Source organism: Lingula anatina, chromosome 10 (genome assembly GCF_051362555.1).
Source record: "Lingula anatina isolate TDL-2025a chromosome 10, LinAna3.0, whole genome shotgun sequence".
NCBI classification, from domain to species: Eukaryota; Metazoa; Brachiopoda; class Lingulata; order Lingulida; family Lingulidae; genus Lingula; species Lingula anatina.
In genome coordinates this window covers 8032249-8054362 of record NC_141776.1, presented here as the reverse complement: position 1 = coordinate 8054362, position 22114 = coordinate 8032249, and the positions used below count along the sequence as shown (strand labels likewise).

Genomic DNA, 22114 nt, shown 5'->3' with positions numbered 1-22114 from the left:
CCTCCCCCCCCCCTAAAAAATAATAATAAAATAAAATAAATAAAAATCACTGTCACACTGCATAATTTTTCAGTATTTATTCATTTTTGTTGAAGTGTTCCATCAATGCAAATGCCAAAATAATTTTATGTTAGCAGTTCAATAGTTCTGTCTTATTATATCAGTCCAAATACAAGCTTAGAATAAATTAGGGAATGTGATAATGATCGACTTAAAGGCTTTAAAAGATTTGCACCTTTACATTACAAGTGTGGCAGGCAAATACTTTGCCTTTGGAATCACTTTCACAATACATAATCTTGTGGGATTCTTTAAATTCAGATTCAATAAAAATAATGATAAAATAAATCATGCAATTGCCATAGCACTTCAGTTCTAGTTATGTGGCAACTACAGTAACATAATTATTTTTCCATTTATCATTTAATATGCTTGGAACATTTTCAGCTGGGACATTCTCGTTTTCACCTCTGTACCAGTTCACATCTTGCTGAAAGCATAGTCAGAGTCTCGCCATTTCATGTTTCACACTGTTATACCAGTGAGGCTTGAAGCAAGAAACAGTCGTCTACCAGAGCCAACACATGGCTCGTCAACACACGTGGACTAGCAGAGCTTACGGTACACTTTCAGGGGCAGATCCGGAGATATTTTCTGACAGTATTCCAAATTATCTTTGTTGATCCAACCTCCATTTAAGACAGTTTATCGACAGAAAATTACACACCTGTCATGTAAACCTGAAAAATTCTGTCTCCTTTAAAACAGCTACCATCGGCCCCTGAATTTTTATATTCAAAATCAAAATAATATGATATGAAGATAAAATCTCTGTCAGAAAATGGAAACGAATGTGAAGTAATTGCTTATTTATTACATGGACTCCACTGTATACCCACACACCTATTCCTACCTTGGAATTATTTTAAAATCTGCTTAAGTCCCAAAATGGAAGAGAGTGCGAAGTGAAAAACCATGATTGCAATGTGCCCCTAATTAGAAATGCCATCTTTTGAAATTATTTCTGTACAAGAAGTGCAGTCACGTAGAGAGTCTTGATATCCTGTCAAAGAATAGTGTACTGATATATGTAACAAGCCTACAATTCAATTTTTCAGCCTCAGCTACAATTGTTAAAGTAGTTATTTAACTTCTGTGCTTGTTTTGATAACAGAATCCCTGACTCATATGCTATTGAGTGTCTTGGGAAACCTAGAGTTGAAATGGACCAATTTACTTTTATCATCATCGAAGACTATATATATATATATATACAAGCCTTAAAGGTTGCTTTTTATCACAAATATTTTCACACACAGCATGTATATCTGAGAAGCGTCTACATATAACATCAAATTGAAACCAAACTGAGTGACTATATCCTCAGTGGGTGAAGTATACAGTGTAAAGAGACTTCGACCAAGCTCAAAGCCTTGTGGCACACCACAAAATACATGTGGATTGCATGATTTGAAAATGATGCTCAGTGTCACATCCAGTTAGATAAGGAGCTGTTCCCATAACCCTATCACACTAGCAAGATCATTCTATCTCAGCAGGGATTCTTGCTAAGGCAGAGTCAATGTAATCAGCTGTATTGTCTGGCACGCCCCCCTCACGAAGCAACATAACATCATGTTCCAGAAAGTTTTCCTGACTTAAACCAAGTACTTTCAGTTACAAAGGGGGGTGCCAGACATTTAAGCCACTTTAAACTGTATGCAATTAAGAGAGAATCCCTGAGTTGCATCAATCCAACTAGCATGATAGGGTTATGGGAATGGTCCCTAAGCCTGAAACCTGGAGAGAATTGTACCAGTTATCCCAATACATTGAGCATAGGCAAACAAATAATGCTCATTTCATCTTTGTGTAATAGAAAAAAATACCCTGGAATGGTCAGTTGCGTCCTCCCCCCTTTCCATCTCCAAAAATTGTAATATCCTACTTTTGAGTCACATTTATCATGGAGATATAATATATGTTGATCACCGCTACTGGTGGTGAAAATTGATAAATTAAAATTTATATTATGTCTAAACAGAGAAATGATTTGTCATAATAGATTAAAACCTTCCAAGCCAGGATTTTCCTGCCAAAAACTCATATTTAGCAATTTTTTTTTTTTTTTTTTTTTTTTTTTTTTTTTTTTTTTAGATATTGACTAAGGCCATTTATATGTCAAGTTATGCTTTAAAAGTTTTTACTGTCCTCTGGTAAGTTCAACAAGAAGCAAGACTATATACATTCATGTTCTTAGAATATATTCAATATTTTGACTTGTATCAGTTTAATTCATGAATTTCCTGGATGTTACCATACCCTGGAGAGACCTGCTGAGCAATTATAATAACAAGGCAATGCTAACCACAATCTGGTTTAATGAAATCATATTCTAATGTTAGGGTAATGACGTATAGGGCAAAGTACCTCATAATGTGTCATTAACATAAATTTTATTCTAGGAATTAGATGTTGTTGAAGTCTAACATATTATAAAATACAATTGCACATTAAGGTATGCAATCAAAAAGATCAAGATTTTACCTGCAGAAATCACTTTCACAATTATGTAACATTCTTTAGATTAAATTTCAAATCAACATGTGCCAAAAATAATTTTAATGAAAGATCAAATGTGCGTCAGTCCTTGTCCCAAATTGCATACACCAAGTGGGGGAAAATTTTCCTTGCAAAGATTGCAGGAGATGCAGACACTTTTGAACTACTTACTGATAACAAGTCTACAAATCAATTTTTCAGCCTAAGCTATGTTATCACTAGTAGTTATTTAAACAGATTTCAATAATGTGTAACAATTCATTGAGTCCAGAAGTAGATTTAGAGACAAAATAATTTGAAATTCCTTAATCTCACTCACTTCTGTTTCACATATCATGTTGCTCCCGATGCCCTTTGAAAAGTAATTAATTATATATATATATTTTTTTTCCTTATATATTCTATCTTAAAGTCACAAGCTCTTCAGATGAAGTAGGGTGGATGGCGACTGTATCATCAAAGTTCTTCTTGGTAGCCCCCATTTTGACTGCGACTGCAAACCCCTGCATCATCTCATCAACGCCGTCTCCAACGAGATGGAGTCCGATCACCTGAAATTATATTTCTTTTACAGCCATTCATGGAATACAAACCTTTGCTTATGCCATGGCCAGCGCTTCAAAAAATAGGATAATTGCACTTGTATTTGGCTTACAGGCTCGTTTAACCTTGTATTTTCATAAACTTTGGTTTGTTCATCCTATTGTTCTAAGTGTCAGCCGTGGGATAAGTCCTGTTTAACTACTGGCCATCCACTGTATGCGATATACAAGAGCAAGTTATATCTTGGCTGCGCCTTGATACAATTACGCTCTTGTGTGTCCCATATTTGGATAACTCGTGTTGTAACTAGTACATATATATCTGAAAGCTGTTATGCTTCTCTCTTTCTCACACACAACCACTCATACACAAATTTCTTCTCTCTTATTCTTTCTCTCTCCTGCACACACACACACACACACACACACACACACTCTCTCTCTCTCTCTACCTCTCTCTGTCTCGCACAATGTCCCTAAAACTAAATAAGATAAATTTAAACAGAATTAAAACAAATAACATTTACCCGATTCCCCTTTTCTTTGCAACCCCAAAAACAAAATAAAATACAAAATTAAATAAAAGCACCAATTCATCTATAGTGTTCTTCCTCTTTGTTATTAATATGTTAGGATAAATACAAGTAAACAGGGATTGTTTGTGTCTGGGATCACTGATATATTTTTTGTGTTATTTTATGATGTCACACTGTGGAAGGCACAAAAGTCTCAAGGCACTCTTCACGCAGTGGTTTGAGAGTTTGACAACTTAATAGATGGGCAGGACTAGTGCTAATATACGAGAGAGTCAACTAATAATAGTCTCCCATGATTGGCACAGCCAATTGGCAGGATTCATTTTGATTGGTACGTTAAAGCTTTGTGGAAGAGAGCCCGCCCACTGCAGCACAATTTTGCATTATGATTGGTCAAACGAGTGCCATAGAGAAAACTGTACCTTAGGATGTGAAAAGGGCCTCAAAAGTTACTGCAAACTAAGCACGACTATCACCAACTCATAGCAGAGGCAAGCTGGCAGAGAAGGTTGTTTTTTAGTAATGTCTGATACAGAGGTTGTTGAAAAGGGTCTATCAAACCATCTTACCTTTTCCTGGGGGAGAAGGCACACCATCTTCATGGCACATTTGGACTTCCTCTGAGTGACGGCATAATACATGGGTGTAAAGACAGTTTTATAGATCTTGATCTTATCTTCTCCAAACTCCTTCACAGCCTCCTCTGAAAGACAGTTACAAATTAAATGTAGAAGCTAAAATCAGGATGCTATTATAATCAGTCCATGTAACAAACAAGCTGACCCATATAAAATTTCAAGATTTTAACAAGTTGAACTTAAATTTCATGCACACAACTCAATTTCAGGTGGGAAATTCAGAAATATATTTTGAAATATATAAAATTCAAATAGTATTAAAATTTAGAAAAGCACTCAGAGAGCCCAACTGCAGTCAAGACAAATAAAAATAAGTCATAACGATTGAAAGAACAGACTGATTAATTAATTAATTAATGGGTCATCACCAAAATCTTTCATTTCTCCCTTTGACCATTTCTGACCTATTCTGAAAATTTCATAATATTGGACCATTTCCAACTTATTCTGAAAAATTAATTTATTAAACAATTAATTAAGTTAATGAATTAATTGATAAAAAAAATTAATTCATGGATCAACTCCAAAATCTTTTTCTTCCTTGGGCTATCTCTTTCTTCCTTCTTTCTTTTGTGACCTATCCTGAAGATTTCATCAAAATACGTTCATTAATTTTTCTGTAATGCTCTCCACAGACATATGCTCTTACTGTGACAAAAATATTCACCTCCTGCCTTGTTGCAATATAAAAATACCTACTAGAATAAGTTTAATAATGCTATTTCATAATTAATCTTTGAGGTTGTCACTTTAAAGTGGTCTCTTCCCTGGTGATTGTGACAGAGACAAAAACAGGACGTAATCAAATCTTTCATTACTAAACTCAAACTTGGATAAGAGAGCAAGCAGGGATGCTGTTCAGAGGTGTCACTTCCCTATCGCGTACCAGTGTGATAATCAGAGGTATCATTCCGCGGTGAAAGGAAGTCGTGACAGAAGTTGATGAAATACTGAATCAAATTCAACAAACCCCTGATGAGAGAAGTTAGCTGATTAAATGTTATTTGTGAAGCAATAAGAGCTCTAAAAGTCAGCGTGAAATCCCTGTCAGAACTGCAGAGTGGGTCAATGCCCAGACTGGAAACTAGCAGAAAGCAGATGTAAAAACACATGAGGGTCTCTAATTCCGAAATGTCTGCTTCTATAATGAAAAGTAATTTTTAAAATAATGTAAGCCTAAATGATAAAATGCCACCGTACTTTCAATGATCCCTTTTTTAATTTCAAATAAAACTTTCAACTTTTCCTCTCAACAAGCAATTCAGCTATTGTTTTAAATTTTTCCATTTTTAGGTACTGGTACATGCGTTACTCTAGAGTTACAATGATGACAAATAATAGTTCTAATGACATTGTGTATGTTTGTTGGTTGAGAAAAATAAAAATAAAAGAAACATATGTTGGGCAGTGAATGCATGCAATGAAACCACCAAGGAGAAAACTAGGCAGGCTGAAGAAAAGATTTATGGAAGTTATCAACGAAGATATGCAGGAAATGGGAGTAAAGGACTGCCATACACTGGACTGGCATGGGTGCAGGGTTGCAATCCCCTGTGGCGACCCCTGAAAAGGGACAAAGTCAAAAGCCGGAAGTGGCGGAAAAGGAAGAAAGGGAGACATAGGAAAAGAACAGATCTGTACTAAGCTTAGTAGTGCAAGTCAATGTATGTATTGAGTAAATCCCAACAAAAAATAAAATATCATGGAAATGATATAACAGTAAAGTCCAGCAACCGCTGTCGCACACTCAGTCCCACACATGCACACACACATGCACACACAGACAGACACAGTAGACAGTGTTTCCTCCCTCTCACCTTCTGTCATTCCTACGGTTCCCACGGGTGGGTGGCTGAATACAACTGTTGCGATGTTCTCATACGCCAATTTCAGATCCTTCTCATTATTGAAAAGTCGATGGACAAGACGCCTGCCAGCTGCTATAGCAACTACAAATGTCATACCAAAATTGTTATTCTACTTAAAGATCTCTGTATTAAGGACATACACATAATTTATCAAATAAAAATGAAATAATGCACATTATACGTAATGGCAGGTTAAAAAAAAAAAAAAAGAAAAAAAAAAACTAATATAATTTTATTTCAGAAGAGGTCTTTTCATGCCAAAAGCAGTCTTTAATGAGACAGCTATCAGTATGTGTGCTAGATAGCTAGACTTTGCCACTCTGGGGTCTGAAGGGCAGGTTTTGCAGAGCAACAAGTAATTATATATACCTGGAGTAAGCAGGAATTTTCCACAGACGTCGCCCAAAGCATATATCCCCTTGGCAGATGTGTTTTGAAACTCGTCCACAATGATGTGCCCCTTGCTGTCCATTTGAACCCCCTGAAGTAAGAATGCAAAGTTCACTGGTTTATTTCACAGAAAAAGGTCTACTGAGGTAAAAATTGAGGACTTATTCCCAATGACACTATTGTTCTACAAAGATCTATCCGTCCTCGTTTCCAACTTCTCCTCTTGTTTCCAAAATACTGAATTAATATATTCACCAGTTTTTCTGTATTCATCTCAATGCCAGGAGGAGGGGTGTTTATCTGTTTATCTGATTGCATTCAGCAGGAGTCCCCGCAGAGTTGGATTGATCTACGTAGAATGTTAGTTTTACTGGGAATGGGCCTTAAACTCTAAATTTGTTAAGCATATCGATTCTAGATAGCTAAGAAAAGTACAGCTTTCCTCAGACAGTTTCAGTCATCACTGACTACACTTTAGGTTTACTTATAAACCCTTTTAGACGAAACCAGGCTAATAAAAACTATGTTCTATAGTCTACAACTGGTTGTTATAATATTATCATATAATATTCATGGGTAGTCTTCAGAAAAAGTATGCTCATTAAGCTGATGACGTCATATCAGTGGTTGTTTTGAGAAAGTGCTGTTTTCCATTTCTTGATGTTTTCATACCTGGGCTTGTTTCAGAAATTTTCAACAGCAAATAGTACATAGCCATGTGTAAGTACTATGGGGCATTGCAACTGGTTTTCTTGAAGGAATGCCATTTAGATATTATCACTTGTAACTATAAATTTCAGGGTATTTCAGGGTATACAACCCTAAAAAGTAAAAAATGCTCTAATAAAAATGAATTATTTTATTGCAAATCCAACGGCAAGCCATTGACTTCACAGCCTTCAGCTTTTGTGCTGTTTGCAATTTCTCAGTTTAATTATGATCTGTATCTTTATTTATTTATTTACTCAGGTAAAACAAGAGTTGTGCTTGAGGGGCATGCAATAGAGACAACTGACCAGTTTTTCCACACCAAACTTTGTGCTTGGTATCCTTCCTATTGCCCAAATGAGACATGTTACGCCAGTAATTTGTCCACCAGAGGTCTCTAGTGTAAGGGTGCCATCCGCTTCTTTGGTCACAAGTTTTGTCTGAAAAATTATACAATCTTACTAGTGATCACTTTCTTTACACTAAAATTGTTTTACATAATAATGGGGAGGTAAATCATAAATTAAAATTATCTTTAAGAAAAAAGGGAAACAAAAATGCATGTAGAAATTCTGGGCCAAAGTACTGCAAATCTCAAAACCACATTGACAAAATGGGGATAGGAGGATAAATTTACACCTTTAGCCATTCTATGCACCTGTAACCAGATTTCAACACCTGTTACACATTCTAATGTTTAAGTGTGAAAGTGTTAAAGGTACATATGGACTGAGCATCTGTGGGGCGTGGATTCACAGTAATACACATAAACCACTTTTAGTTTCTTATACGACTCAAATAAATTGGAAATGCCAGGAATAAACCTAAATAAATCACTCACTCAACCATAAAAGAGCTTTAAACTGTTCCTCTCTTAAAATTTTTGGTCATGAATTTAACCCACTTACTTATCTGCCTTTGGGCCATTCATACAGAGCAAAGAAAACTAGCAGAAAAATCTTTTCGGGTAATATTAAATAATACGTTTGGCAATTCTCTTAATAATACTATTTGAGATGATATGCTGGCATTTGGTTGGCTTTTGTGGCAATCTTTGATTTAAGGTTCATCCTGCTTATATTAAAACAATACATTCCAATTTCACACTGCAATAAAATAATATGAACATATACATAATAAATTATGTAGAACCTACGGCCAACATGATAATAAAAATATTAATAGTAATAATAATAATAGTTACTTATTCAAAATTATAAAAACAGACAAGATTTCTGGCATTTCAAATTAAAATAATGTCTAATTTTAAACAAACTATTTTATATTTTATGAAAATATATGAACTGTCAAATGCATATCATTTAACCTCTCCTGCAAAGCATTTCATAACTGCAAAATATCATCAATTCATCTTTGATGGAAATAAATTTATAGCTTAAAATATTATAGAGAAAATGTACGGAGTGAAACAGTTTTGAGCAGCAATTGACATCCAACCTCTTTTTTAAATGCATATTTATAAGCTGTCCATGATGTTTATTCAATGTTGCCCTTAGGTTTGTTGTTAGACTGGCAAGACTTAGTTTTCAATTTGTATATCACGGCAGATTTTATTATATTAATTTTTTTCTTTGCTTCAATTTCATAAAGCTGACCAAAGCAAAAGGTAAAAAATGTGTCAGGAGTGTAACCCTTTATGCAACGAACAGTAGCAAAATTAAAATTATGAAATAAAATGACTCTCATTTGATTTTAATATCAAAGAGCAGAGCTTTTTGTCCAAAATTAAGACACAGATATGATCTTCTGGGTAAAGAGGGAAGAACCTAACCATAAATCATAGTGCTGGTATAAAACACCTGTTTTTTTTTCCTTTGGCCATGTTTTCTATTTAGTCACCTGTTTATTTTTTTTAATTAATTCATGCATGTTTCGAATTCATCTACCTGTGTTTTCCTGAGGACTTTCACTCCAGCTTCTTCCAAGTTTTCTGTGACTGCGGCACTCACCATGGAGTCAAAGGTGCGGAGAACCTGGAAAAGAACATTCAAATTAAAGGGAGTTTAATATGATAATAAACAGGGGCGGATTTGGGCCGTCTTCTGGGTCTTCAAGAAGACGGTCACATTTTCAAGTTGACATTGACGTGTGTCTAATTTTTTCTGTTGGAAGATGGTCAAAATGAAGAATAATTTGGAAGACTGTCAGAAAATATCTCTGAATCTGCCCCTGATAAAACCTTACTTAAATCACTTTTCCCCCCACGTCTCTTTTGTATAAAATGCAATCTTAACATTAGTGAAATAGAAATAAACATTTCAGGAGTAAAACTCCCCCTTTTGTTGTTTTAGTCATCACCCTACATTGGTTTTACATTATTTACTACTTAGTACAGAAAACATGACTTACACCCCATTTCCATAGATTAGATTGACCTACTTTAGATCGACCTAACTCCCTGGGGGTTCTCGCTAAATAGCTGTCAGCCGGGCGGACACGAAAGTTAATTACCCCCTTACAGCTTGTAGTAGGCGGGACGGACATTTAAGTCGGATTATTTGAAAGTAATCTAGTGAGACTCCCTGCGGGGATAGATCGATCTAAAATCTATGGGAATAGAGCCTAAGGAACATCTTTAAATACTGTTAGTTCTATCGGACTTGCCAATCTGAGAGACATTTCAGAGGGAAAAATTGACATCACTTACTTTTACGGCTGCTATATGAAAGGAGAGGAAGAAATTATTTGCTTAGTTCAATAATTGGTTGGTGTTGGTGACAAGAGTGGGAGTCACCATGTGTTGCTTGAGCAGTAACACCTTGACAACCGAGCAGCGCAATACACTTTCATTTTAAGGGTTTTATTGTTTTAAAGGTCTGAATGGGGAAGATGATTATAAGTACCTGTGCAGAATACATACACACTATAGAAAATATTACTTAGGAGCATTTTGTAATGCAGATGGTATACCATTTAGTCTACCATTCCCTGTATAAATCTTCCCTATTAGAAACATGCACAGAGAGAAGTCAATGTAACTTAGTAACCTAATGTAATGAAACATCTCACAATTATAATTAGCAAGGCTCAAGCTGCTACTAAAAATAGCACTGCATTCAAACCACATCCTTCCTAGCTAGTGGGCAGATTGCTACTGGTTATCTTTTGCTTCTGTGTGCCTAGAAACCCCCCAGTTGTGATCCTGCAATGATTTTTAACAGCTGCCATATCAGCTCACTTATCAAAAAATGAAGAAAAAAACTCTTTCAAAATCTTTAAAAGAAAAGCAATGGGGCCACTCTCCCAGATCTCTCCTTGCCATGATTTGTAGAGATGTCACCATAAAGGAGAGGAGGGGGGGGGGGGGGAGGGGGGGACTCCCTATGGCACCTGGGTCTTCTTTTCCTGATAAAGGTGTCTTAAGCTGTTGCTTCAATTATTACTGTAAATAGAATTGGGGTATTATCTTCACTGTTTGTGTGTATATATATATATATATATTTTTTCCCCCTGGGGTGGGGGGTGGGGGGAGGGGAGAGAGGTAACTTTCCCACTTACCTTATCATATCTGATCATTATAGATGTATCAGAACCCAAAGCATTCAGAATTCCAGCAAGTTCCACAGCAATGTAACCAGCTCCAACGACTACTGTCTTCCTGTTAATAAATATTTCCCTTAGATATATGTCAGTTTATCATTTTATAAACATATCACTGTATACTGCAGATTCATCAAATTTCAAATCATTTTCGAAGTGGAAACTTTTATCAGGTCACATAACGTTTCAAGTTAGTTCATCTGATACCAAATAAAAATCTTTCCAAATATTTCTTCGTGATAAATGATAATTTTAATAAATTTAATTAAAATTCGATTTTTAAGGTGATAAGTCATGCAGACTATATTTCCAGCTATTGCAAGGATGCAAAAAAGAAGGGAAAACATTTAAGTTTCAATTCAAAAGATGATTCTTCAACATAAGATCATTCTTCATCATAAGGCCAGCACCCATAACTTGCTTAAAAAATAAAGAAAGAAAGCAGCAAAACCGTCAAATGGACAGAAATGTGAATGACACAACTGATAAAAGTGTTGTACAAATATTAAGATATTCATTTATGATACCTTTTCAAATAAAAAAGCCAACCTTGTGCTTGCGTTTATCCTGTACATATGAAGTAATATCAAAACCACATAACTTTCAGAAAAATAATCCAGTCAGGCTGGTTGTCAAACTACATCTGAATTCTATATTTACTTAACCCTAGAATTCCCAATTGCAAAATTGAGAATGACAAGTTACAACCTTTTTTATATAATGCCGTTAACAAGAAAATGCAGGTCTCAAAGCCCAGACAACATCTGTCTATATATAAGCAACAGAAATCTTAAGTTATGACACAATTTTACATGCAATTTATCTCACTCAAACAGAAAAACCAAGAACACAAGCATAGAACACTGTTTGATCACAATACATATGGTTTGGTTTTGAATTGCATTAACAGTTGTGTCAATTTTTATTTTTACCTCATATTTTATAATTTTTGGTTTAGTTTGCAACATTATATCTACTGTATGTTATTTTCTTTAAGTTGATTGCTTATTACCCCAAATTACAAACTACTCCCTGAAGAGAAACTTACTTTGGCAGATCCTCAAGTTCAAAGAACCCATCACTTGTTATTCCATGCTCAGCACCTTAAAAGTATTCAATGAATTTGATCAATTATGGCTATAAATATATGAATAAATTTCAGCTAACTGATAAATGACCACTTTACACATTTTAAGACATACCAAAAAAACATCAGATAAATTCAAATTATACAGTGATAAATAAAAATCTGTATGCCACATCTTGTCCTTCTGTAGCAGCTAACACACCGCCATATCTAACACACTGTCACACCTAACACATTGTCACACCTAACACACTGACACACCTAACACATTGTCACATCTAATACACTGTCACACCTAACACATTGTCACATCAAACACACTGTCACACCTAACACATTGTCACACCTAACACACTGACACACCTAACACATTGTCACATCTTATACACTGTCACACCTAACACATTGTCACATCTAACACACTGTCACACCTAACACACATGAACAATTAACACACTCTCACACTTGACACATTGTTAAATCTAACACATTTTCACAACTTATACAATTTCACATCTAACACACTGTCACACCAACACAATAAGCACACTTAACACACTGTTACATCCAACACAATTTCACAGGTAACACAATTTCACAACTATCACACTGTCACACCTAACACACTGTCACACCAAACTCGATGTTGATCACCTGGTATGTCTGGAACTATAGGACTTCCTCCTGTAGCAATGAGAATGTGGTCAGCGGAATATTTCTGACCGTTTACTTCAATACATTTATCATCAGTGACTGTTGCATGGCCAAAGATTCTTTCAACTTTGCTCTGGAGAAGAGGAAAGTTCTATATTGTGAATGGAAAATGCTGTTTGCTTGTTTTTCTCAGACTGTTTCTCTGGTTGGTTGTTTGGTTGGATGGTTGGTTGGTTATGTATTTTCTTTGATTTTAAAATATATATCCTAGGTACATGTATTTACGTAAGAAAGGGAATTTATTTATAATTTGGTTTTCTTGCATAAAATTGGGCCTACAGTAACAACTCCAATATATCATATACCATGGATAAAGACATCTTAAGTTTATGAATTAAGAATGCTATATTAAGGTCATACCAACATATTTTCTTCATAGATCTTATTCAACCTTTTGATATAGTTGTCTCTGGACTTCTTGATTATACTGAAAAATAACAAACTTGTTTTATTATAAAATCAGAACCCACCAAACTATTCCTTATTTGAATGGTTAACATTTATCTACTTTGAAGGACACACAATGAATTGTAAATATTTTATTTAACAAAATCTCATTTCTCTGGAAAATTTTTTGTATGTTATATTATATATTTTAGCTCAAAGTTTCTCCTTTTTGATTCACACAGGCTTATAATGGTGATACTGGTAGATGCTGCTGAATTTGATTTGTAATATGGTAAATAGTAGAAATTAAGTACTCTAAAAATAAAAAAATTTCTAAACATTTTGACATAGTATTCCAAGTGATAAAGGAAAATTTCTGAAATTTCCAAGTAAATTTTGTAAACTCTACAATAATTATCATCATAATCATCAACATCATCATAATCATCACCATTATTATTATTATAAGTTACGTGTTAGTTTTATGCCCAATGTATGCTTTTAAGGATGCCTTCTCAATAAAACAATTATACAAGGTAGGTCGACCTAACTTTGCAGGGACTCTAGCTGAATGCAAATATGACTCTTCTTCCCACTGCACCCATACTGATGCTAGTATTTATATCACCAGCTTTTCTGTATTCTAATCAACACCAGGAGGAGTGAATTCAGCAAGAGTCCCTACAGATAATTGGAATAAACTTCCTAATGCCAGGCCTACCCAACTACCAGACTCAGCACCGAATGATCCACAATTCACCGGTAGATCAGACCAAACCACCCGTTTTCAAGGTGTGTGTCAGATCGCATTACACAGTATCATACCCTGAACAAATTTTGAGTGGTGATGCAATGCTTTTCAACCCCGCTGAGAATCGTCACTATCACATTGCGTCCTAGGCAAGAGCAGTGTCGCGTCTGATACTATGTAATGCGATCTGACACACACCTTGAAAACGGGTGGTGTGGTCTGATCTACCGGTGAATTCTGGATCATTCGGTGCCGAGTCTGGTAGTTGGGTAGGCCTGAATGCGATAGTTTCATTGTCAATGCACCATGGGATCTTCTGACTAACCTCCAGTCAAATGCCTTCCTCTCAACGTCAAAACCATAGTCCTTGTAGTCAGGGAGGTGTTCAGCATGGCTAGCTGCCATGAACATCACTTTCTTGGGAACGCAGCCCACATTTACCTGTGTTAACAAGACAAGGAGTCACAACATGTGCTGTTGTCTAATATTTTGTACTATTGTTGATTCATTAAATTGTCTTAAATTTAATTTTTCAGATTTCCCTTTCTTTGTGGAAAGCTGCACTAATTAATGTGCCATCATTACAAGAAAATAGAATCAACAGCCAGTTGAAGACACACTACATGCTTTAATTAACTCACAGTGGTTACCCAATTATGTGATTTACATATATATATATATATATATATGTACTGTTTGACTGGCTTTACACACACACACTCACACACACACACACACACACACACACACTAATACTGTTCCTCAGTTTAAAATTCAATAGAGCACTACTATACAGTACATTTGACAGTACGTCACACACCGTACAGGTCATGTCCCTAACTGTCTGACAGTTACAAAAAAAAAAAACAAAAAAAAAACAAAAAAAAAAAAAAACGTAAAATCCTAATTCATGTACACCAAAATCTTGTCAATTTCCAAGCTGCAAATTATCCCTCCTGACTAATACATAATGAGTCTATCAAGGCACACAGCAGCTAGCACAACACCCTAGGAACCAGAATCCAATCCCAGGCCTACTAGTACATACATGCCAGCTATAAGGGTCATTTGGGGTCGTTGCATGTAGGTACACGTGTTTAAAGGGATGACAAATTTTCACTTTGGTAGGAAAAGTGCCATTTACCTGGCGTTAAGAGACAATTTTCCATACTTCCAATGAATAATGAATCTCTTCCGACATTTAAAGTAGTTAGTTTTTTTAAGTGTGGTTTTTGTGATAATATCTTAGATTATTACAGAGGGCAGCCATCTGCAAAGATTCGATCAGCTTAATTGTCTGGCATAGCTCCTTAAAGGGATAATAACTCTTCGTTTCGGCCCAAAAATGAATTTTCCTGGAATAAACAACAATTTTCCCATACTTACCAATGGTTAATGTATCCATTTTTACATTCAAAGTTAGTCCCTGTTTTTTTTCTAAAAAGTTTGGTTTTTTTGTTAAAATCTCTTAAGAGATTTTAACAGAGTATAGCCATCAATGGAGGTCACGTGGTCTAAAGAGAAGCTCAGATATCAGAATAATAGCTATAATTGCCATTTTTGTGGTAAAACAGAATATATTATATTTCTATGAGTTATTCACAATGTTTTTATTGTGAAATTTAGATCTCATACAAAGAGTTATTATCCCTTTAAGCAGCTGGGGGTAATTACCCCCGTCAAGGAGGTTATGTTTTCACCCCTGTTTGTCTGTTTGTTTGTCTGTCATCAACATAACTCAAAAAGGTATGGGACGATTTTGATGAAATTTTCAGGAACTGTCAGAAGTGGGCCAAGGGAGAGATGATTAGTTTTTGGTGGTGATCTGGATCAATAATCAATCAATAATCAATAATAATCAAAATCGCTGCCTTGGCGAGTGATTTCTAGTTTACAATATATATCCCACTGTTTAAAAAGCAATGTTTTCTTCTTATATACCACACTACAGCAAAGTTAACAGATGCCTGGTCATTTTTTGCCCTGATATATTGTGCGTGTTAAAATTGTTTAAATTGTACAAGTCATAAAAAGCATGTTTTTTTTTTTTTTTTTTTTTTACTCAATCCAGTCTTTTTCTTTATATGGCATTTTGTTTCATGTTTAATATGTACAGTGTTAACTTAAAGGTGCTAATCTGTAGTGCAGTATATACAGAGTGATCTAATTGCTGCATTTAAGATAAGTTTTGGAATCTGTGAAGCAGCTAGCTAGAACAAGTTGCCAGAGCACTCCCACAACATATTGTGAGAGTACCCCCGCAACCCTTGCCGGAAGAATATTTTGTCAGTAAGGTTTCTGTGTGCTGATTTAAAGCGGATTCCACTGATTGCACCCAAACCAAATATATAGTTGTATTTCACATGCTGAATTATCAATAGAAAAAAAACATAATAATAATAATAATAATAATAATAATAATAATAAATGGAATAAATTCCAAGTTGTATTCAACTTTTTAGAACATATATATGTGTACAAAACAAAAATCCAAGGTTGTCTCAATTTTACGTAAGGAGCCTATAAATGGTAACTAGTACTAGTATGTTCTATACTAGCCTCATTCGATCAGAATAGAGGACTAACTAGTCCGAGGATCAAATATGGCCGACCCACTTGAATACTTCCCCATGGGATATCTATTCAGCGTCAATTAGTGGATTAGATGGCAAGCTTTGTATTGGGTAGCCATATTTGACCCTTGGACTAGTTAGTCCCCTATTCTTAGTGGGGCCTATGATGTATGGATGCTTTTGTAAATATTTAAACTGTAACGCAAGGGGTTTTGCATTATGGCTAACATATGTTCCCCAGAAAAATTGTCAGAAAGTTTCATCTTGCTGACTGAAAAAAAATCATATTGTGATTCCATGAAAGTTTGACATTTCCAATATAATATTTGGACCATAAATGGAAAATAGTTTATTTAATTCTTATTTTACTGTCAATTGGGTGTATTTAATAATAATTATTATTCAGTAACAAGCACATTCAAGTCGCTCAAAAAAATTAACCGCTCTCTATACAGAAGATAATAATATTTTTTTACAACTTTATATACTTGTAAGAGATAAATTAAAAAACAAAACCGGTGACAATAGAATTTTCACAGTGAGTAAAACATTTACACAGCTGGACATTTTGCATTTGTGACATTAATGCATGTTCCTTTTTGGGGTAAGATGATGTGTTATTTTTTAATAATTCATGGTTGCAGGTGATCGAGTGAAACTTTGATACAAACTTCTTCATGTGGATTCCTAAAACAATCAAACAAAGTTTGTAATCTGTGCACTAAACATTTTTAGAGCATACCTGTGACCTCATTCAGTGGCGGATTGGGGGGGGGGGGGAGGGGGTCCAGACCCCCCCCCCCCCCCCCCCCTTCAATTTCTGGTCCCTCTTGAAATTTGAATTTTGACTAGCTGAATCATAGTTCTACACCGTACCAAATGTCACCGTTCGCCATCTAAAATACCAAAACCCGAATCGAACGCCAAGTGTTGGGGGGGGGGGGGGGGGGTCGGCTTCGCATCCCCCTTCAAATAACCTAGATTTGCCCGTCATTTGCACCTCTACATTGGGTTTGGGTGTTTAGCGAGAATCCCCCGCAGAGTTGCTCGTGGTCGACCCAGCAAGTACGATGTGAGAATCTAAATGCGCCCTACGTGACTATGGAATCAGCGTTGGGTGTTGTAGCTGCATGGGTAGATCTATAAGTTGAGAGTCATGTACAGTACTAACAGTAGGGCCTAACGTCTATTAGCCTACACTGCCCACAATCTCTCTCTCTCTCTCTCTCTCTCTCTCTCTCTAGCTGTGTGTGCGTGTGTGTGTGTGTATGTGTGTATGTGTGTTATGACCGTTGGTATAATTTTAAATCCTTGGCATACTAACACAAGTGCCGCCCCATCTGCCGTGTTCGATTATCCCAATCTTCAAACTCCCGTCCTTAAACTCTGCCGCCCTGCGCGCGCTAGCTACACCACCAGATCCGCCGCCGATCACAAGATAGTCGAACTTCTTCACAACGGGAGGCATCCTGGAGAGCCTTCTAAGAAAATGGAGACGCATGCACGGTCACGCAGTAGACGCCCTGAGTTATTAAAGAAATGACAATATTTGCCGAGTCACTCTACTCTCTACTGAGGCTCTGCTGCTTTGGCGATCTTTGAAAGTAGGTCAATAGCGATGGTATAATACAATTTCATTAATCGGGCTTAGTTATTTCACAATTGTAAATTGTAACTTAAGTATCTATGTTTAGATGTCTCCGCAACTAGCTTATCACACATGATTGTAAGAAGTGTAGAAGATATACATAAACCCACAAAGTAAGTATCGTTCAGCATTTATTTGTTCCGGTTTGTACAATCGGTGCATATTTGTGAATAGAATTAGGTCAGTTGTGTCAAGGCCGGTCAACCTAACTACATATCAACTGCGTCTGTTTCACTTATATTAGCTTCACTAAGTTATCTCATTCTATGCTTATCTCAAGGTTACTGTTAGTGCGCAGTTATCTGGTTAAATCGGGGAAAGTCGGACTCAGTAGCATTGTGAACAACGTAAGTACAAGTACGGCGTGTTTGGCGCTTTTTGTGGTATACATGTATGGTTTGTCAATAGAAACTTCGCAAGACTTTCAAATTGAAAGTCATTAGTCGTTTAAAATGGAACTCCTGTGAACAGTTTATCAGTGAAAAAAATGGTCACCTGTCTACTCTTACATAGCATATTTGCACTAGGAGACATCTACATGTAGGCTACCGTAGGTCTGCAGATTTTGAGGGGAAAGCACATTGACAGGTGCATCTGCTAGCTCTGTCAACATAAGGTTCACGTCACCTTTAAACACTGCAAAGAAAAGTGTTGAATTTAAGGCAATCTATACGGGATTACCTTCCTAAATGAATTTTCCCCGGAAAAAGCACCTTTCTCTTACAAACAAACTATTGCATTCACAGCACTTAAATATACATCTGAGCTCGGAAAGAATGGGAAGTTTCCAAAAATAACACTTAAAACAACTGGTTACTATTTATAACGCCCCCCTCTTTTGTGTTACTTGAACCAATGCATGTTTGCCCACTGCGTTATCAACAGACAATTAATAGTTTTGCTGATTCATTGCAGAATGGGGTATTATCCCCTGTCTAAACAGACTGTGACTAGACTGTAAAACCCTATAATCTATAATTATCACTGTAGATAGTTATACATTTGGTAACAAGAGGTAACAAGCAGGTTACAATCTGGTGCGTTCTTTCTGAGCTCAACTGTAAAAGCTAGAAGTTCGAATAGCAACTTTATTGGATAATTTAATTTTTTCCTAAAGTTTATTATTATTATTATATTATTATTATTATTATTATTTAGATTTGAATTGTATGTATTTATATAATTCTGTAATTATTCACTGATTGCCATTTTCAAGTTGTGATTTTAAAGCCCCATGGGCCAGTTATATTTTCTGAATGCTCACATCAACAGTATGTTATTTATGCTGTTAAATATTTTTGTGACTGTCATTGGTATCTTCTGCTTTTTATGTCTGCACATTTGACAGCTTTACTGCCTCGTTTTTTTAAAGTTTAAACAAACGAACTAAAAGAATGAGACTTAATTTGTTTCTTAGTACTCCAGAGCAAGCATGGCGACTGTGACATTTCAAACTGAGAATAAACTGGGCGATTGTCCGGGGCACATGGTGGACGTCCCTGGCTGCAAGAAGGGACTGATTGTCCTGCAGGAGTGGTGGGGTAAGATCCTCTTGATCCACTGGTCACAGAGCGTTTTACAGTGTCGTTATTAAAAATCAACCAAAAGAAAAACGTACTTATACTAGTGCTACATTTTTATATAAGATATTCCGACTTAAAAAATGCTGTGGCATTTTGTAATGTTTGACAATAGAAATATAGTAATATAATTCTTAAGTTGGAGAAACGTTTCTTTTGAGTTAGAGTAGGACGGGGCAGAATCTCTGGACGTATGTAGGTAGCACCCTCTTCCAGGACTTTAGATTGCATTTTTCACTAGATGTTCATATCTATAGGAATGAATGACCAGAGATGATTTTTTTCAGGAATCAATTGCCAGAGGTTGTATTTTCAGGAATGAATGACCAGATAAAGCAACAGGCCACAAACCTCTCCAAAGACGGACACTTGACCACTCTCGTGCCGGACCTTTACCGAGGCAAAGTCGCCACTGACCGTGAGACGGCCGGACACTACATGGGCGATCTGGACTGGCCTGGGGCGGTCAAGGACGTTCAAGCAGCAGCCAGGTGCGTTGGGGATCTGGTCTTATAGATCTTGTTATTTGGTTGTGATTTTTGTGCATTTCTTTGTTTATAGTTAAGAGAGAGAAGCATAGGGAGAGAGAGAGGAGCTTTAGTGGGAGGGAGAGAGAAAGAAGATTTCGAGGGAGAGATTTACAGAGAGAGAGAGAGAGAGAGAGCGAGAGAGAGAAAGGAGAATTAGATTGTGAGAGAAGGAGAAAGATAGAGGTTTAGAAAGAGAGGGGACTAAGATAGAGAGATTTAGAGAGAGAGAGAAGATTTAGATTGCGAGGGAAAGGAGAGAGAGAGATTGAGAGATTGCGAGAGAGAGAGAGAGAAAGACAGGCAGAAACAAAAATCGGCGAGTCTCTCTGCTGTAGCATCAGTTAATGTGTGGAAACAAATCAGACAAGCATTCAATGCTACTTCTATCCATTCACTCATGGCACTTCAATCCAGGTTTCTGCAGTCCAAGGGCTGCGTCAAGGTTGGCGTGACAGGCTTCTGCATGGGCGGGGCGTTGGCGTTCGCCGCAGCAGCCCTCGTGCCGGAGATCAGTGCTGCCGCACCCTTCTATGGCATCCCGGGCCAGCAACTGGCAGACCTAACTACGATCAAGGTATGCGATCTCTTTTGTATTTGATATACCCTCGACCAACTAGACCCCAAAATGTCGGAACCATGATATTGTTTTTCAATTAAAAGCTTTGTTATGTATTGGGAAAATCTTGATATATATATATTAAAAAAAAAGAATGATTGGTGGGTGCATTATCCATCAATATTTGGTTCAAATATTTACCTCAGCTCATATGGTTATTTTAATGCTATTCCAAATATCGGCGTGTCCGAACTCCTTTGGTCGAGTGCATATACATATATATATATATATAGGATCCCGCAAAAGTTCTCTGTTTTACTCATGAGCACCAGTTTTCATTTTTTTAGTTATACCGACCGGCATGTCTTATATATATATATATATGAGTCACCTTTTACATAATCTTTGTGATGTGCATCTTTGTATCGACAAAAATTGCTCCTGTTTGTTCAAGTCCTTGAAGTGTCCTGGATCTTTTTAGTTCAGGCTAAAGCTTGATTAAAAAGTAAATCTGAAACTGCTTCGTTTCAAACAAACAGGCGCCTGAGTGGGTTGAAGACACCCACAGTGAAACCGGTCATTTTCTGATTAAAAAAATTCTGTGACGAGGAATTTGTCTGTGTTAGAGTCAAATTTTGCTTTATGTTTAACTTAAAATAGACAGATTGTTATCACTTCACCAGCCTTTATGCAGATTTATCTTAATACGTTATACAATTTTAGCAGGCTTGCTATTTTATAGTGATAGAATTACCCGATATTCGAATAGATATAGGGAGAAAGAAAAACGATGAATTTATCTGTCATTTTTTCCACAGATTCCTGTGGAAGCTCACTTTGGCAAGAAAGATACCCTCCAAGGATTTTCCTCACCGGATGATTATCGACCTCTTGTCGAGAAATTAAAGGCAGCAGGCGTGGATATCGTTCTCTTGGAGTACGATGCTGGACATGGCTTTACTAACTTCCAGAACCCTCTGGGAACATATGACGAGGAAGCCGCCAAACAGGCCTTAGGGCGCATGCTGGAGTTTATGAATGAGAAGTTGGAATAAGCCGTAGATAATATGCTAGTTAATTTGTTACTGCAGCAAAATTATGTCTTTATTGGTTAGCTGATACGACCTGTTGGAATAAGCCGTAGATAATATATTAGTTAATTTTTTACTGTAGCAAAATTGTCTTTATTGGTTAGCTGATACGACCTGACAGCGTCCATATCACGCTGGAGAACATCTCATTTTTGATATTCAAACGGGAAATTTGAGGTTAAATGTATAAGGAAAGCAATGGTTAAATTACGAGATAATTATATATCATGTACCCAACGCTCATTCGTTTAATAAATAAATTTTACGTGGACATGGGTTTCAGTATTCCGTTTTTTATTTTTCATTTTTTTATGTCAAAATGATGTATTGTGCACATTGATATGCAGTAGTGTATATGGCTACCTTGGGTTCGCATCACCTGTGAAATGCTC

At 36.3% G+C, this 22114-nt stretch overlaps 2 protein-coding genes across 4 annotated transcripts; one reads left to right on the top strand and one right to left on the bottom strand.

Annotated features, from left to right (window-relative positions):
- Nucleotides 1-62: 62 nt before the first annotated feature.
- LOC106166735 (glutathione reductase, mitochondrial) lies at nt 63-17818 on the bottom strand. Its single transcript, XM_086997270.1, has 12 exons — nt 17642-17818; nt 14070-14185; nt 12967-13033; nt 12547-12679; nt 11854-11908; nt 10764-10863; nt 9152-9238; nt 7553-7684; nt 6516-6627; nt 6096-6227; nt 4210-4343; nt 63-3113 (listed from the first exon to the last, which is right to left on the bottom strand). The coding sequence occupies exons 1-12, from the start codon at nt 17816-17818 to the stop codon at nt 2964-2966; spliced, it is 1395 nt and encodes a 464-aa protein (XP_086853396.1). The 3' UTR covers nt 63-2963.
- On the top strand, nt 17750-21999 carry LOC106166668 (uncharacterized). Of its 3 annotated transcripts, none has more exons than XM_086997272.1 (7): nt 17752-17921; nt 18246-18312; nt 19383-19506; nt 19862-20036; nt 20490-20649; nt 21450-21756; nt 21837-21999. In XM_086997272.1, the coding sequence occupies exons 3-6, from the start codon at nt 19398-19400 to the stop codon at nt 21684-21686; spliced, it is 681 nt and encodes a 226-aa protein (XP_086853398.1). In that variant the 5' UTR covers nt 17752-17921; nt 18246-18312; nt 19383-19397; the 3' UTR covers nt 21687-21756; nt 21837-21999. The 3 variants fall into 3 exon arrangements, with proteins under 3 accessions (XP_086853399.1, XP_086853398.1, XP_086853397.1); XM_086997271.1 differs by lacking the exon at nt 17752-17921 and adding an exon at nt 18023-18078; XM_086997273.1 differs by lacking the exon at nt 18246-18312 and having other exon boundaries at nt 17750-17921.
- Nucleotides 22000-22114: the final 115 nt, after the last annotated feature.